This window comes from Hesperophylax consimilis, chromosome 19 (assembly GCF_061612785.1).
Source record: "Hesperophylax consimilis isolate HC1 chromosome 19, BYU_Hcon_1.0, whole genome shotgun sequence".
NCBI lineage: Eukaryota > Metazoa > Arthropoda > Insecta > Trichoptera > Limnephilidae > Hesperophylax > Hesperophylax consimilis.
In genome coordinates this window covers 17609597-17626474 of record NC_142854.1, presented here as the reverse complement: position 1 = coordinate 17626474, position 16878 = coordinate 17609597, and the positions used below count along the sequence as shown (strand labels likewise).

Here is a 16878-nt window from a genome sequence, read left to right as displayed (position 1 = left end):
ATTGAATTTTGGTTTTTCACCAGGGCGATACTGAGAGTACCTTCCACACGAGTCGGGAGAATTCAAATACCAGTGACGCGATGAATGTCAAAATTAATTTATTTTTAAATGTTTTGCAGACATTCAAAAACCAAGGTTAATTTTAAAATAAAACTCCGCCACTTAAATTCTTTACTTACTTACATAATATTATATATGATTAGAAATATAATAAATTTTATCACGACTTCATATACGTATTATATATGCATGAAATAAAAGCTGACATTTCATAAATGATAGTTCAGATTTGTTGAACGTTAATTAACCGTGAATTAAAACTAATGTCTTTCAATTTTAGATAAATTGTGTACGTCCGATTGTGTGTATGCGATTGCCACCAAAATTGTGTAGAATGCATTGTCTTCAACAACGAGTCTATCTGCAGAGTTTCAGCTCTATCGGATCTCGGGGAGTGGGTTAATTTCCGCTTTCAAGATATGCATTAATTCATTCCCAAAAACAAAAGTGAAATTCAAATAGATATATGTTAACTAGCTGACGTGTACCGGCGTTGCTGGGGGTTTTCCTATATCTGTATATTTCTATTAGCCTTTTTAAGATAATATACAATTCCGTAGTACATTATTTTGATGTATCTCATAAGGTTTAGCAAAGTAAGCGCCCGATAATATTTTTTTAATAACTTGATTACAAAACATCGACTTTTCTCTACTTTCTATAAATGTAATATGCATGTATTGTATATACAAACCTTCCGGAAAAAAATCTCTAAATGATAGTAAAAACCCTATCAAAATCCGTTGCCTAGTTTAGAAAAACTAAGCGCACAAACAGACAGACGCGGATAGTGACGTTGTTTTGTACTATTTACAAAAATATTTATTATGTTTCTAATTTTTTTTCTTATTACGTCGGAACCTTTGGTTTCATAAAAGTGTACATTTAAAATTTTCTATAGTTAACTTCTAGAGTTGAAAATAACGCGTAGTGTTTTCTTTTTCTAACTCCGTTTAGATCATGTTCCCAAAAGCGAACAAATAAGCTTGGGTTAGGGCAAATTAAATTAAATTGGGTTAGGGTATTGTTCAATCGGTAACCAGATAATAAGTGACCGGATAACCCATAAAAATGTATATAAAGTCATGAAAAGTGATGAAACAAAAACCAGATTAAATAAGTTATGTATATTAGATTTATATGTTAGTTTTGTCAACGCTTTTAATGACTTTATATCACTTTTTTTAAATGTGTGTTAAACATAATAAATTAAACACTTTGTTGACACCATTTTGAATTAATAATAATTAAATGTTTAATGTAAATCAATAATCTGCTATGATTTTTTCTAAAAGCGGGTTTACTCGGTTTGCCATAGAAATGAAGAAATATATAACAATTGTATTAAATTTATACACTTTGTTGACGGACTACAGCAATAAATTTTATTTTAAATGTATTAATTGAATAGTTGAAAGATCGCTTCTCCTTATCGCTGAAAGCAATAATAATTTTAATTACATCCATATATAATTATAATTTGTCCATATGCATATATTCCGTGTACTAAATAACATTAAAATACGCGTTCAGCTACAGATATAATTTATAATGTTTTTATTAGGTTTATCAAATATTTGCCTTCAAACAATTCATAATTTTAAAAAAATATCAAAAACATCAGGAATCATTAATATAGCGTCAGTAGAACAAAACGACACGTGCATAAGTACCTTTAACAAATAATATTATGGTAATAATACAAAGAATCAAATATCGTACCTTATGATGTAAGCCTTGCTATTTTAAAAGATAAAAATAACAAACAAACGGAATATATTAACAACTTTTAACAGTTACTAGGCTTTGTTTCAATACTAATTTATAAATAAATAATCAAAGTACCTACGCGCGTTAATTAAAAAAACTCGCCACACTCGCGTAATTTATTCATAATGGCGACCCAACGAACAACAAACACGCACGTGAATTCGATGCTTTGTTTCAATAAACAAACTAATCGTAAGTATCTACTCGCTCCATCAAAACTTTCTACACTGGGAGAGCAAAAGAGTGAATTAGTAATAATAATATTATGAAAGTAAAACAAACAAATTGAATAATTCTTAATGTTATAAAACATCAGGCGTTTTGTTTCATCATATTTATAAACCAATCGCAGTACCTACGCTTGCGATGAATTTGTATAAGAACTCGCCACACTGAAATATATTATTCACGCTGGCAACACCGGTTTTGTTTAGATTTTTGACAGCTTGACGACATGGCATCCGAGGATGACAAAAGTCCGCCTTCAAGCGACGAAAATGATAGCAGTGGCGATAGTTTAGACTTTTCGAGTTCTCGGTTTAATCCAATGAAGGCCCTTTATGCCAAGGATGTAAAGATTCCCGTTCCAAACGCGCCGGTCTACGATAATATCGCCATATTTACATCGCGTTTGAAGGCTGGCACGTTGAACATGTCGGTCGGTAACGCAGCGCGCGTAAGAGCCAAGCGGCAGGAAGAAGAACTGCAGAAGGAAGATATTGCCGCCAAAAATATTGAACGTTTTCCGGAACATCAGAGTGAGTACTGCTTCTATTAGTTTAGTTGAATGTTTATCTGTTATATTTTATTGTTTAATTCAATATTAGACGATACAACTACGCATCATAATACTTTTGACTCTTCAAGCCTCATCATATTTTGACAGAAGATAAAATATTTCCGCTTTGCAATATAATCCAAAAAGTGGAATATTTCTGAACTGAAACTAAAACCGGTTACCTTGTAATCTTTATAAATAAAAAAATAATTAATAAAAAATAATTAATAAAAAATAATTAATAAAAAATAATTAATAAAAAAAATAATTAATAAAAAAATTCAAAATGTTTCTTAATTTTTTAAATTCAAATTACGTTCGGAATCTTTGGTTTCATAAAAGTGTACATTTAAATTGTTCTATAGTTAACTTCTAGAGTTTAAAAAACGCGTAGTGTTTTCTTTTTCTACCTCCGTTTAGATCATGTTCCCAAAAGCGAAAAAATAGTGTTTTCTTTTTCTAACGCCTTTAGATCATATTTCTCACCATGACAGTATGGAAAATGCAACTATTTCTATGATACCTTGTGAGTTGTTCCCAAAAGCGAACAAATTATCCCAAAGGGTTATGTTATGGGTTGTGACGGCCGGCTTAGTCCAGTGGTAACGCATTGGACTGCCATTCCGAAGGTCGCGGGTTCGAACCCGGCGTGCGCAAATAAATTTTATTTGATTAATTTGTGTTATTTCACAATTAATTAATTAAAATAATATATAGTATATTTGCGGCACGTTCCAGAGTGGAAGATACTACCAGTATCGCCCTGGTGTAAGACCACCATTCAGAATTGAAACGTTGCTCCAAATGGCTTTAGCCGTGTTTAGTGACTAGATCTGAATAGCCAGGTACTTCCCCACCTTCCTCTTTCCCTTCCCCACTTACCTTCAGCCTCACAACATCCCCCAATTGGGGATGCCATAGTCCCACTGGCTCCAGACGGGAGCAGTTGGGACTCTTGTGAGGTATTCACTATAAAAAAAAATGTATTGTTAAATAGGTAAACAGATAATAGTTGACCGGATAACTCATCAAAAATAAAGTCATGAAAAGTGATGAAACAAAAAACAGATTAAAAAGGTTTACATAGGACTATATATCATTTTTTAAATGTGTGTTAAATTATTATTGTTTTGAGTTGTCGTGTAACCAATATCATCTTTTGGGATGCTGTGTGGAGGATATTTTCGAGGAAAGGAAAGAGTAAACCTAGAGTCGTATAAACGACCCGTTCTCATGCGACAAATGTCAACCATTTACAAACATATTGGGCGCTCATTTGAACTGCTGGATGTTTGGCGCTGAATGACGTTAGTTTCTCGGAGCATCTTTCATTGAAATACTGGTAAATCAAGGATAACATTCCCATCTGACGTCTATGATGCTCCAAAGATTGGAATCCGTTCGTTTTAAGATAAGTGGAGGTAGAAATGATATCCCTTTGGCGAATGAGTTGTAAAATCATGTATGATGAGTGAAAAATGTGTAGATACGAAAATAATATGAGGCTTATGCAAGCGTGTAATGAGTAAGATTAAAAAAGGGGCGCTTAGATGGTTTGGACAAGTAGAGCAGATGAACGAAGGAGTGCAAGGAGAATATATAATGCTAATGTGAATATTAGAAGCAGCGGTGACAAATTTCCTTAGTCCATTATTTAAATAACACTAAAACATTTCAAATAGAGTGCTAATTTCCCTTGTCTAAACATCTTTTGCCGATATGTTGCATTTTTGTAAGTATGAAGTGAAATTTGCCGAAACGTTCTGCTTCAATCTAAATGCGCACAAATTATTCATATAACTCGAACTAAGAAACTAATAACGTGTGTTTTTCGGTAACCGGGTGTCTCAAGACAATGACAATCCAACACACTCTTAAGAAGTGATGTAAATTCATGAAAAGTGATGAAAAAACTATGTTTAAAAGGTTACACTATGTTAGGTTTAATTTTAAGTTTAGATTTTGTTGTTTCTTGTACCAAACAATGTGTTATTTCAATAATATGTGCGTATTTAGCAGTAAGTGGGATAAAGAAACATTACCGAAGTGACACGGCACGATCAAGTATCAAATACTTGAGTCGGTTCATGTGAAGAGTCAAAACAACAGAAGATTATGTATGAATGCGAATGAAACAATGGTCTGCCCTCTCTGCCTACCCCTTTAGAATCTATCAAACTTTTACCCGTTTTTTTTCTGTTCAGTGATCTGCGATATGACTAACTAACCATCACGCCGTTACCCGTAGAGGTAGGCAGAGAGGACGAACCGCCAAACAACTTCTGTCTTGGCACACACTTCTTGTCTTATTTACATTCATAAGTATCTTGTTCACTTGATCGTACAAAATCTTCCTCGGGCGCCCCCGATTTTTTCTGCCATTCGCATTTGAGACCGATATTATTCTCCTCACACTCCTTTATTCGTTCGTTCGCTCTACATGCCCAAACAATCTAAGCGTCTGATTCTTAATCTTACTCATTAGGCTTACATCAGCCTTGTATTCTTTGTGAATCTCCACATTTCTCACTGTATAATCTAATCTAATTCTACAAAATAGAGCAATGAGAACTATATTGAAGACAAATAGATACACAAAAATTAAGAACATGTTGAAGGAGTTAAATATCTTGTCATTTAAACAAATTATTTACTTTAATACCATATTTTTAATCTACAAGATAATCAATGGCCATACGTCTAGTGAATTCCTAAGAAAAATTGATAAACTACAGAACAAACACACACATGAGACGAGGAAAAGAAATGAATTGAGACTCCCCTTCAGGAAAAAAACACAGAGTCAAAAGTCATTGATGTACGGAGCGTTGAAGATATTTGGAGAGCTACCAGAAGAAATAAAATCAGAAGAATACATAAAAACATTTAAAATTAAATTACTAAAATATGTGATTGATTCATTCTAAATGTGTTACTACACTACACTATTACTACACACATACTCGTCAGGGATCTCATTTCTACAGCTTTCAGCCTATTTTCATCCTACCTCTGCCAGTTCCATGCCTCACTGCCATACATCAGGGTAGGTACCAGAACTCCGCTGTGGACTCATAGCTTCGTTTCTTTGGACCCTTCTTTCAATACTTCCCAAATATACAAACTCATCCACCTGCTCCAAGTATTCATAATTCACAACTATATTGCACGCTATTTTCGTACTCTCTCTTTCAAACTACACTTGGTGTTACCTCAGGGAACTCATTTGTACAGCATTCAGTCTGTTTTGGTCCTTCCTCTGCTAATTATGTCACATCCCAAAAGCTGGGTAACGTCTTTCTAAAACTCGCACTGTCACTATAGAGAGATTCGCATTCATTGCACAAGTCAGGAATGCCCATGCCCGTTCCAACTCCCCTCCCCTCCCCGTACTAGGAGTGAGGGTGTGTGTGTTGGGTGGTGGGGGGAGGGGAGCCGGGGTCAGCGGCCGAGCCGGGCATCGAACCCGGGACGTCACAGCCACAAGCGTTCGCGAGCGGCGGCGGGCGCGATGCACTTTCAGACCAACATGCAATCAAATGCACTTTAGTGACGTGAAAGTTTGCACTGAACCGAGTCTCGCAGTTTTGTGATGCAACAAGCTGGAATTTATTCTTTCAGAAACGATAATAGATCAGTTTTTTTTTGTTCCTTAACAAAGTTTGTCACTAAGATCAATGACAGAAATATTAATATATTTGTAAGGGTCCATTTCGTAACTCAAAACTAACAATTCAACACATCTTTAAAACGTGATATAGTCATTAAAAGCGATGAAAAAAAACTATCCTGAAAACCTGTTTTTTATTTCATCAAATTCCCGACTTTATCATGTTTTAAAGGTGTGTCGTCAAGCAATTGTAATAGAGACAGAGCGCATGCTAATTTGGCAAGAACCAAAAGCTACTGCAATGTCAATGGCGACATTGGTTTATTCAATACTAAACAATTCAGAATATTAAGGCGATGCCATGCGTAGTAATGCAAAATCATGTGTTTTAGGTTTGAAAATTTGGTTGCATAGAAATGTTTCAGATGCTTTAATTAAATACGGCGAGTAGATTACATCTTGGCCTTTGAAATGATCGGGTATTTTTTAGAAAAGTCTCTTTATAAGCCCAGAAAAAAATTATGTAAAAGCCCCATGAAAACTGCTTTAAAGTTCGAAATCTCCTACTTACGAACCCATTTTCGGTTATAATTTTATTGTATAATGTGGAAAATTACGTTATTTATAAAATGATCAAAAATAAATTACATATTTATGCCTGAACATCCACAAAATAAAATAAAAGGCACTTTTTGGCCATGTTTTTTTCTTGCATTAATCAAAACAGGCGGATGGTGTTGAGCGGGATTTTAAACCTTATCGCCATCTACGTAAGGGTTGTTATTGATAGCGGCTTAATTTAAAATATTACACGACGTAGTGCATCGCCTTAACACGTTTTCGTTCAATAGGGTTCAATAAAACATTTTTCTACTCTCACCATTGTTATTACTTACAAAATCAAAAATGTAAAAGAAAAACACGCCTTAAAAAAGTTAGGTTTAAAAAAACCGTTACATTTTCACTCTGATTAAATGAATACTCCTTTTTGTCGAATTCCCTTACCAGTTGTAAGTTTTAATTCAAACCGGGTGCATGGGCCTCGTATTAAAAAACGAACAAAATTAATAGAAATGTGTATAAAATTACCGTCCCTTACAAAAGGGAGAATCCGCGCCAAATTGCGAAAATCCTTGACCTATACAATAGAAAACCACCTTTTGCATTGCGTAATAATAACTTTCTTTCAGAATGCAGTACTGCAACTCGGGAGCAAAAGCCCGGTCGCGAAACAGCAACTAAGTCGACAGCAAAAAGGAAAAACTTAAAAAGGCTGCACCATTTATATTGCCCACGTTTGGAGCCACATCATTTTCTTACCAAGTGGTTTAAAAATGCTACGTTGGCGTGTTGAAAAATTTGCCAGCGTAAGTTCAGGATTACGAGTGCATAGGCCTTAACTGCAAATCGCAAAACTTGAGTCAAGTAAACATGATAATATCGAAAGGGGCGAAGCAGTAATGTGTGCAGTTTTATATTATGCCCATGTTTGGTAGTGTTTTTTTGTGTGTGTTGTTCGTTTTGCTGGCGGATTGTTTGTGGTGGAGGTCGGGCAATGCACATCGCGGAGAAAGCACCAATACCAAGCGCATGCGCGTACTGACGAGTGGGGGGTACCCACCTGATGTGAATGATATTATTAGTCGGGGTTGTGTGGGTTCTTGCACTTCGGTCAAACAGGTGCCTCCACACTCTCTTCGCTTCTCTTAATCTTCTGCTATCACGCTTCTCGTTGCCAACTCCACTATTTTCTTCTTCTCTTTCTCTCTCTCTCTGATTATCACTTTCTGCACACTTTTCTCTCTTGGCTTGCCGGACTTTGATTAACTTGCCGATGATAATTTCGTTGAACGATAATACATTTATTTTTTTAATGTAATATGTTTAAAAAATTGTCTTATAAACATTAGTTTATCACTAAAAAAATAATAATATTTGACAAGTCAAAATATTTCACCAACAAATGTACATATAATATGTCTCGACGCCATTGGCACTAACAAAGCCTTTCCTACAAAAATAAAGTTGGTTGTTTACAGGTGAAAAAATATAATAAGCAGTAATTTTTGATTGAGATACTAGTACACATTGAATTAATTGGCGGATTGGAAATAAGCCGACATAGCTCAGTGGATACAGAGCACCTGACCGGACATCAGAAGGTACGGGTTCAATTCCCGTTGGCGGCATTTATTTTTACTCGGGGAAATATTTTCAATTTGTATTGATATTTCGGGAGAGTAATTGTTGCTTATAATTATTTGATAATACTGTTTTTAATATTACAGATCAAGCGTTCAATAAGAAGAAGAAGATGGTTTCAAAGGGAGATGCGTAAATACAAATGTTAAAGGGAGTGCGCTAGAATAAATGAAAAAAAAATTAAAAAGTCACAAAGTATGACTATTTAAAATAGAACAAAAAATCCTTCGATATTTTGCATTTAAAGGAACACTGTGATTTTTTTCATACCTATAACATGTAAATTAACAGAACAAGATGTGCTTTTAAAATACGTATATTTGTATTTTGTTAATGAGCGACGCGGAAATTAACACACGTCAGATCGAACTGAAACTCAGCAGATATACTCGTTGTCGAATACAATGCATTCTATCAATGGTGGCAATCACGCGTGCACACGCGGACTTATATGCATTTACACACATAAATTTTGGTCCTATCAAATTGGGATTTGGAGCAGTAATTAGCGCGGTTGAGTCCAGTCTCTGGGGAGGAAGATTTAATCCTCACTCAAAATGTATAAGCTGTTTGTCTCTTACCTTTATCAATAAATAAATAAATAAAATCTTTGAAATTGGCAACTAGATTGAAAATCGAAAATAGATTATTATAGTAAAAAAAAAAAATTTTTCGAGTTTTTTACTTAAATTTTACTTTTAATTAAAGTACCTTGTCATAATATTCGCATCTTGTCCGGAATGGAAAGATTCTCCGAGTATCACCCAGGTAGACCATCATTTTACGTAGAGATATAATAATAATAATAACTGGATAATTTGTATAGCGCCATTTTTTGCAAAATCACCGCAAGGGCGCTGTAAAAATTGATTTAATTTTTTTATGCGAGTAGGTTTCGCACGGGAATCCCAACTTCAACTAACCTAAAGTCTGGAGCCAGTGAATCTACGGCATCCCCAGGAAGGTAGTGGAGAGGAGGATTAAGAGTTTTTCACTGGGGTGATACTGGAAGTATCTACCACTCTGGAACGTGTCGCAAACATACTTATATTACTGCTCATGACGGTCGAGAGCAGTTGGTACTCCTGTGCAATACAACTAACTAATTTACGCCGTTTCTCCGCAGGGGTAGGCAGAAATGACGGACCGCCAAACAACTCGGTCTTGGCACACACTCCTTACTTAATTCACATTAATACATCGTCTCAATTATCTGATTCACTTGATCGTGCCATGTCTTCCTCGCTTTATTTGCGTCATTTTATATTCTCCTTACACTCCTTTCTAAAGAGCGTCCCTTTCTTAATCTTACTCATTACGCTTACATCAGCCTTGCACTATTTCACAATGAAATTATAAATATTAAAAAACTACAAGTTATTAGTTATTTTCTAGTCTTTTGAATAATCAATCAAAAATTACTTGTTTTCATAGAATCATTTTCTCTTTAAAGTCCTATGCAATATTGCAGGTACAAATGGTTTTGTAGGGTTCTATAACTAAACAGAACTGTGATAAAACAGAACACTTCAAAGTGAAAATGTCATTAAAAGTGATTAAAAAAAACTAATCGAAGTTACCCTAGTTACCATGTTTTTTTAAATCACTTTTTTGATTTTACATCACTTTTCAAAACTGTTCTGTTTTGTCACTGTTCTGTTTGGTGCTGCTACCATTTGAAAATAAGTAGGAACATTTTGTTTTACATAACCTGCCTCACTAAGCGATGCATGTTGCCAGAGCTAAAATAAAAGCATAGAGTACCTACTTCAATGACTGTAACCTCTGTTCAAAGCAAAATGAAAGGAGAAAATATTTCTCCAATGGCCTACGCTACAGACCAGGGCTACGAACATTATATTTATATCATAAGATTTAAAAAAATACATTATTTAAAAATAAGATTATTCTAATAAATTTAAACGAAGCATGGAACAGAACAAGACATGGATAATACACTATCTAAATTACAAATAAATTCTCTAGAACTTGTAATCATTCAAAAAAATAGCAGTTTAAAATATTCTTAAAATTATTTGAAGATAACTAACTAACCATCACGCCGTTTCTCCGCAGGGGTAGGCAGAGAGGACGGACCGCCAAACAACTCGGTCTTGGCACACACTCCTTACTTAATTCACATTCATACATCGTCTCATTCTCATCGTCTCTTCTATTGTTCTGACTCTTGACATGGCCCGACTCAAGTATCTGATTCACTTGGTCGTGCCATGTCTTCCTCGGGCGTCCCCGACTTCTGCTATCATTCACATTTGTATCGTATATTCTCCTTACACTCCTTTCTTCGCTCATTCGCTCTACATGCCCAAACAATCCAAGCGTCCCTTTCTTGATCTTACTCATTACGCTTACATCGCCTTGCACTCTTTCCGGATCTCCACATTCATCACGCGATCATACATGGTTTTACCACACATACGCCTCAGGGATCTCATTTCAACAGCATTCAATCTACTTTCATCCTTTCTTTGCCAGTTCCATGCCTCACTTCAATACATCAGGGTAGGTACCAGCACTCCGTTGTGGACTGCTAACTTCGCTTCTTTGGACAATTTTTTGTTCGCGCCAACTGCGTTCAGTCCTCCATTAATGGAGTTACCTGCATTTGAAGATAATATTGTTAATTCTGAATTTGATATATGAGATCGACAAAAATGATTTACAATAATTAGGTCCCAATGGTCGAGTGGTTAAGTACGTTGTCCCTGTAAGACAGATATCCTCGGAAGTTAAAACGTGTTTTTTTTTTTAAATTTGATTTTTGGATGAATATTTTGAGGAAATCCCTACGGCGCGCGGCCAAACTGAAATTTCATGAAAATCTTCATACAAAAAAAGAAGACGTTTTCGGCTACAGCAACAATAATGACATTTTTAGTAATATTAGCGCTATAGTACACACAAAAGTCACGATTCCTGGGTTCGATTTACAGTTGGGATTGTTTCTTTTTATTTTTCTGTATCTTGTTCTGTTTCATGTTTCGTTTTGATTTATTAGATTGATGGGTGTACTGTAAAAATTGAACATAAATAAGTAATCATTGAAACACCACAAATGATGCAGAAAAAATTGGCGTTCAATCCTCTCTATAATAAATCAATCCATTACATGTCGATAAATAATAATATCTGCCGCTTTCAATTCCCGCTTATCCGCTCGCAATCCGCCGGATAACCGGAACTGCATAATATCCCTCAAGGACGTTACACATCCCTAAGTCGCAGTTTAACAAAACCCACGCGCAATAAACTGCATGACCTTCCGTACGGACCGACCACGCACGCTGCATAGAAATACAGTACAGGTACACCGACTTTAGTGAGAGGGCGTCTTGTAATATGCACATCTACTGGATCGTTGTCCTAGGTTAGTTCTCGGTCTGTCGGCGACTTTCAAACATTTTTTCCAGTACTGTGGTACTTTGTAAAAAGGTATGCCTATTAATAAGTAGTTAGTTATTTTGAGGGAGTCTTTTTTTCGTTCTTTTTTAATGATTGCGTGTTTTATGGTAGTTCTTTTAGTTATTTTTTACTTTATTTTATGGGATCAAGCAACGTGCGTCGATGTTTTTTTTTACTTTTCTGTCATCGTTTTCTACAGGATTTTCCAATAAGAGGTGTTATTTTGATATTCAAAGAAACTTTTCCCCTAAAAGATCAATGGTTTCGTTGCTTGTGTGGCATGTAGCGCCGTCTAGTTGAAAGTAAACGTTGTCCATATCAATACCATCCAATTCCGGCCATAAAAAATCATTAATCATCTCTCGATAGCGCAATCCATTCACCGTAACTGTTGCTCCAGCCTTATTTTCGAAAAAGTAAGGTCCAATGACTCCGCCGGACCATAAAACGCACCAAACAGTCACACGTTGAGGATAGAGAGGCTTTTCAACAATAACTCTTGGGTTTTCCGAGCCCCAGATGCGACAACTTTGCTTGTTGACGAAGCCACCGAGGTGGAAATGGGCCTCATCACTCAAGATGATTTGCATTTGATTCACTCAAGTGAATTTTAATAATTTCAATGCGTTGTTGAAGCGTGTATCATTTTTATTAATGGCGTAGTTTCTACTTGTCAAATGTCAAAAAATGACAGCTTCAAAAGTAACATCTATTGAAATAGCGGGCGATTCAAAATAACACCTCTTATTGGAAAACCCTGTAAAATCATTAAAATTGTTTTTTTTTCTAGGGCCTGCTAAGATTGACAAGCCGTTTGTAATGGGCACCAATCTGCTGACAAGGATTGCACGACAAATGGGACCTCTGGCACGGCTTAAGCTGTGCATGGACACGTGCATCAAGGTCAAGGTGAGGTCACACGTGCTCTTTTATTTCCTTTTCTTCGTGTTATGCTGCTGACAACGGGAGGTTGGATAACAGCAAGAATAGAATCAAGGGGCCACAGGTAGAAACTCCTCAATTCGTCATACGTCGACTCCACTTAAGGTCACAACAACGTCTTAAGGCGAAGCTTAATGCCAAATCACTAGTTTTATTAATCTTTGTGTATGTACTGGTGTACATTATGAATACCAAAAAATATGTGTTAGGTAAATTGAAGGTTTTCCTATCGCTTCGCTTGTGTAGAATACAAATAAAAAAATAAATTACTCTATAAAAAATATATATGTAAACTACTAAAAAATATGTTTTTTCAATAGAAATGTATGAACGCGTAAAGGAAACAACTTTTTAAAAATACAGTATTATTGCTAAGATTATTTGTGAAAGTTTAACTTTTTTGCTTTCTTATAACATTATTTACAAAATAAATAAAAACCAGTTTTGTGCTTGAAATCGAACGTTTCTAGATTCCGTTTGTCAAGCGATTTTAATGCCTATTACCTACGATATAAGGTTACCAAGAATATACACACTTTTGGCTTGTAGCTTCCTCTTAAGTCGATGTTAGAACTCTATCTAACTAAAGTGACGAACTGCACTGCGCTTCGTAAAAACGATCAACTGTCAGCTACAAACAAAATTGTAATATAATACAAAATATTCAAAATGATGTTAGAACTTTTAAAATAAGAAGAAACATTAAAAACTTGATGGCGGAAATTTGTCAAACAAGCATCTATAGTTGGTTCTGAAAGTTATTTTGGATATAGAAAATTGTTTTGCATTCGAAAGTCTTTTTTTACTGTCAGTTAGAACCTTGTCCAGAGATGGCGATATATTATATATTTGTCCAGCACCCCTGAGGTGCGTTTTCACAAAAAACGGCGCTATGCAAATCATCCAAATATTATTATCAGCCTTTATTAGCAACCGACCAATGACCATTGGCAGGACGGCGCATAGCAGCACTCAACAGTCAACACTGCATAGTGTATGTAACTTTAGACTCGTCGGGTTTATTTAACCCGGAAGACTGCATACAGTGCATACTGCATACTGCATGCTAGGCATAGTGCATAGTGAGGCGACGCGGGTGTTTACGGTCCGACCCGATGGCTATAGACTGATTGTTGCTTTTATGCACAGCACACATTACTCGGCTTATAGTTCTAGATTCAGAAAGGCTTGCTCTAGCTTTTACTTCGACGGTTGTAAGGATACACTTCGTATAGTTGTTGTTTATTGCTGAAGCGGCGTACGTTTTACACTAATTAGTCATTCTCATTAGTCGTTATTCATTAATGAATGAGATTAAGTAAATGGTTATTGTGTTATGAGAGATGGGAAGGCTGATAGATATATTGAAAGAAGGGTAAATGCATGTAAAGCCATTCATGGAGGACTGAATGCGGTTGGTGTTTTCTGAATGGCTTGCAGCAACATTCAAATCTGTCGATGACAGTAAATTGCTGGAATTAACAGCTTTTTCAAAGACAGCTTGTAGAGCAAGTGAGGGATGGAGTCACTGTAGACATAATTCAGCTACTCTTAGCTGTAAAGCTCTGTTATTCACAGAGAATTTGCTGAGGCAGCTCTGTTGACTGTGTAGACCCCTATGAATAGTGTCGTTCTAATCTTTTATTGACAGATCGTAGAACGAACATGACACACTCTACTGTAGAAACATGTGCCATGCTGAGATTCAATCAATAATTCAATAAACATGTTTCAAGTGATTTTGCTTTTTCCCCTCTTGCCGACTCCCATTCCTTGATGTTATCCTATTTAGCTATAAACGCTATGAAAACGCAAAAATAAAGCTATTTCTTCAATAATTAATGCTACATTTCTCAAAAATTAAAGCTATGAATGGGTGTCTCTAAGTAAGCCTATATACCCTGAGGTATGGAACTGACAGGGGAAGGATGAAATGCTGTAGAAATGAGAGCACTAATTCCTAAGGGCGTAACCGTATATGATCGTGTGAGAAATGTGGAGATCCGCAAAGAATGCAAAGCTGATGTAAGCGTGATGAGTGATGAGTAAGATTAAGAAAGGAATGTAAGGAAGATAGAAGAAGTCAGGGACGATCAAGAGGACCATGTCAAGAGTCATAGAAAATAATATAAGAGTATGTATAAGATGATGTGTGAATGTGACGCAAGGAGTGTGTGCCAAGACCGAGTGATTTGGCGACCTCCCTGCCTGCCCCTTTTGAGTTGAGAAGTACCTAACTCTTCAGATATGGTTACCTAACACGTCTGAAGCCATTTAAATCAACGTTTCGATTCATAATGGTGGTCTTTCACCAGGGTGATACTGGAAGTGAATACCACCCTGGTAATGAACGTATATAGGTGCACCATTGGTCAGTTTCTAACAAATGGCTGTTGTTAGACTGGGCATACGTAAACTCGCATGTGCAACGAGTACGCCATAAAAATTAACGCCCCATCACCGCGTTAAATCTTACACTCGAGAAAGTTGCAGCACGCACCGGCACCTTTTTATAGACACCGAGTGCATCTCAAATCTCATGCCAAAGTTATTAAGAAGTAATAACTAATAACAAAAACTAATTTAGATTGTGATAACTCCGGTTCAGTGAACTCTAGAACTTGGATTTTATTTGAATTTAAGTGTCATTTTCAAAATTAAAAGCATTGATTGGAGGATTCAGACTAACGATAAATTACCTACCTTCAATATAATACTTTTTACATAAAATTATTTTAATTTCAATATTAAAAATTGGAACTGATTTGCCGAGAATTCAGACTATCCTTATTTTCACGGGTCATAAAGTTAAGAGGAAGCTACAAGCCAAAAATGTGTATATTCTTGGTATACCTTATATTGTAGGTAATAGGCATTAAAATCGCTTGACAAACGGAGTCTAGAAACGTGCGATTTCAAGCACAAAACTGGTTTTTATTTATTTTGTAAATAATTTTATAAGAAAGCAAAAAAGTTAATCAAGTGAAACTGTCACAGATAATCTTAGCTATAATACTGTATTTTTAAAAGGTGTTCTCTTTACGCGTTCATATATTACTATTGAAAAAAAATGTTTTTTAGCGGTTTACATTTATATTTTTTATTGATTAATTTATTTCTTTATTTGTATTCTACTCAAGCGAAACGATAGGAAAACCTTCAATTTATCTAAATAATATGTTTTTGTATTCATAATTCGATAACACCAATTCGTTATAAAGATTAATCAAAATAGTGATTTAGCTTCGCCTTAACCTGTCGACAGGAACAAAACACAAGGAGCACAGAAATGTCATAGGATAATTTGTGTTTCCGCAGTTACGCTAATGTCACAATTATCTACATAAATAAAAATGTTAATGTTCGTTTGTTGAAAATCTTAAATCTCCGAAAGTTCTTTTGCTTTGAAATTTTGAAACAACGTTGCATTCGAATACGCGTGTGTTTTTATATTCCTATACTATATAGATGTCACCTGTGACACCTTTTAAAACAGCGCCATCTATTGGAAAAAACATTTTTTTTACATCGCCATCTGTCTGATGTAAAAACAACACGCGTTATTGTTTCTCTACCTGCACAGACAGACTGAGCCACAGCAAAGCGTAGCGGGGGTACAGCTAATATACAAAAAATAATAAACGTCAAAATGTGGGTTAAACGACAAAATTGGGTATTTCCATAGACATATGAATATTAGTAGACCTGCCCTAAGTGATTAAAAGCGTATTATTCCCCACTCCCCATACCGGTTCCATTTGAGCCGGCTGGGCTCGCGTATGGCCTCAAGTGAAATTTGAAAACGTGACGTCATCATTCTTGTGCGAACTAAGGTCGAGGCATCATCGGTTCATTTTACGAAATAACACGGCAAAATATTGACTTGTGATATGAAAACTTGTAAAAATAGATGTGAAAAAGAGAATAAACCCAATTGTCGTATTACATTCCATAAGTAAGCATTATTTTACTTTATTTTAAGCTTATTCACACCGTATTATATGGATCAGTTTTAGAAACATATACTATCACATCACAATGTAGCGATTCTCAAGTGTGCTCATCGTTGTTTACTGGGGTAAGTAAATTATGA

At 35.6% G+C, this 16878-nt stretch overlaps 2 protein-coding genes across 2 annotated transcripts in view; one reads left to right on the top strand and one right to left on the bottom strand.

Annotated features, from left to right (window-relative positions):
- Positions 1–16878, bottom strand: part of Eip74EF (Ecdysone-induced protein E74) — a 491406-nt gene that overhangs the window by 335412 nt on the left and 139116 nt on the right. The gene's annotated exons all lie outside the window — the stretch shown is intronic.
- The window catches only part of Lsm11 (U6 snRNA-associated Sm-like protein LSm11), a 48679-nt gene continuing 34072 nt past the window's right edge, over positions 2272–16878 (top strand). Inside the window, exons 1-2 of the mRNA XM_089643104.1 lie at positions 2272–2588; positions 12634–12752. Coding sequence (XP_089499230.1) covers positions 2285–2588; positions 12634–12752 — 423 coding nt within the window. The 5' untranslated portion in view covers positions 2272–2284. The remainder of the gene's footprint in view (positions 2589–12633; positions 12753–16878) is intronic.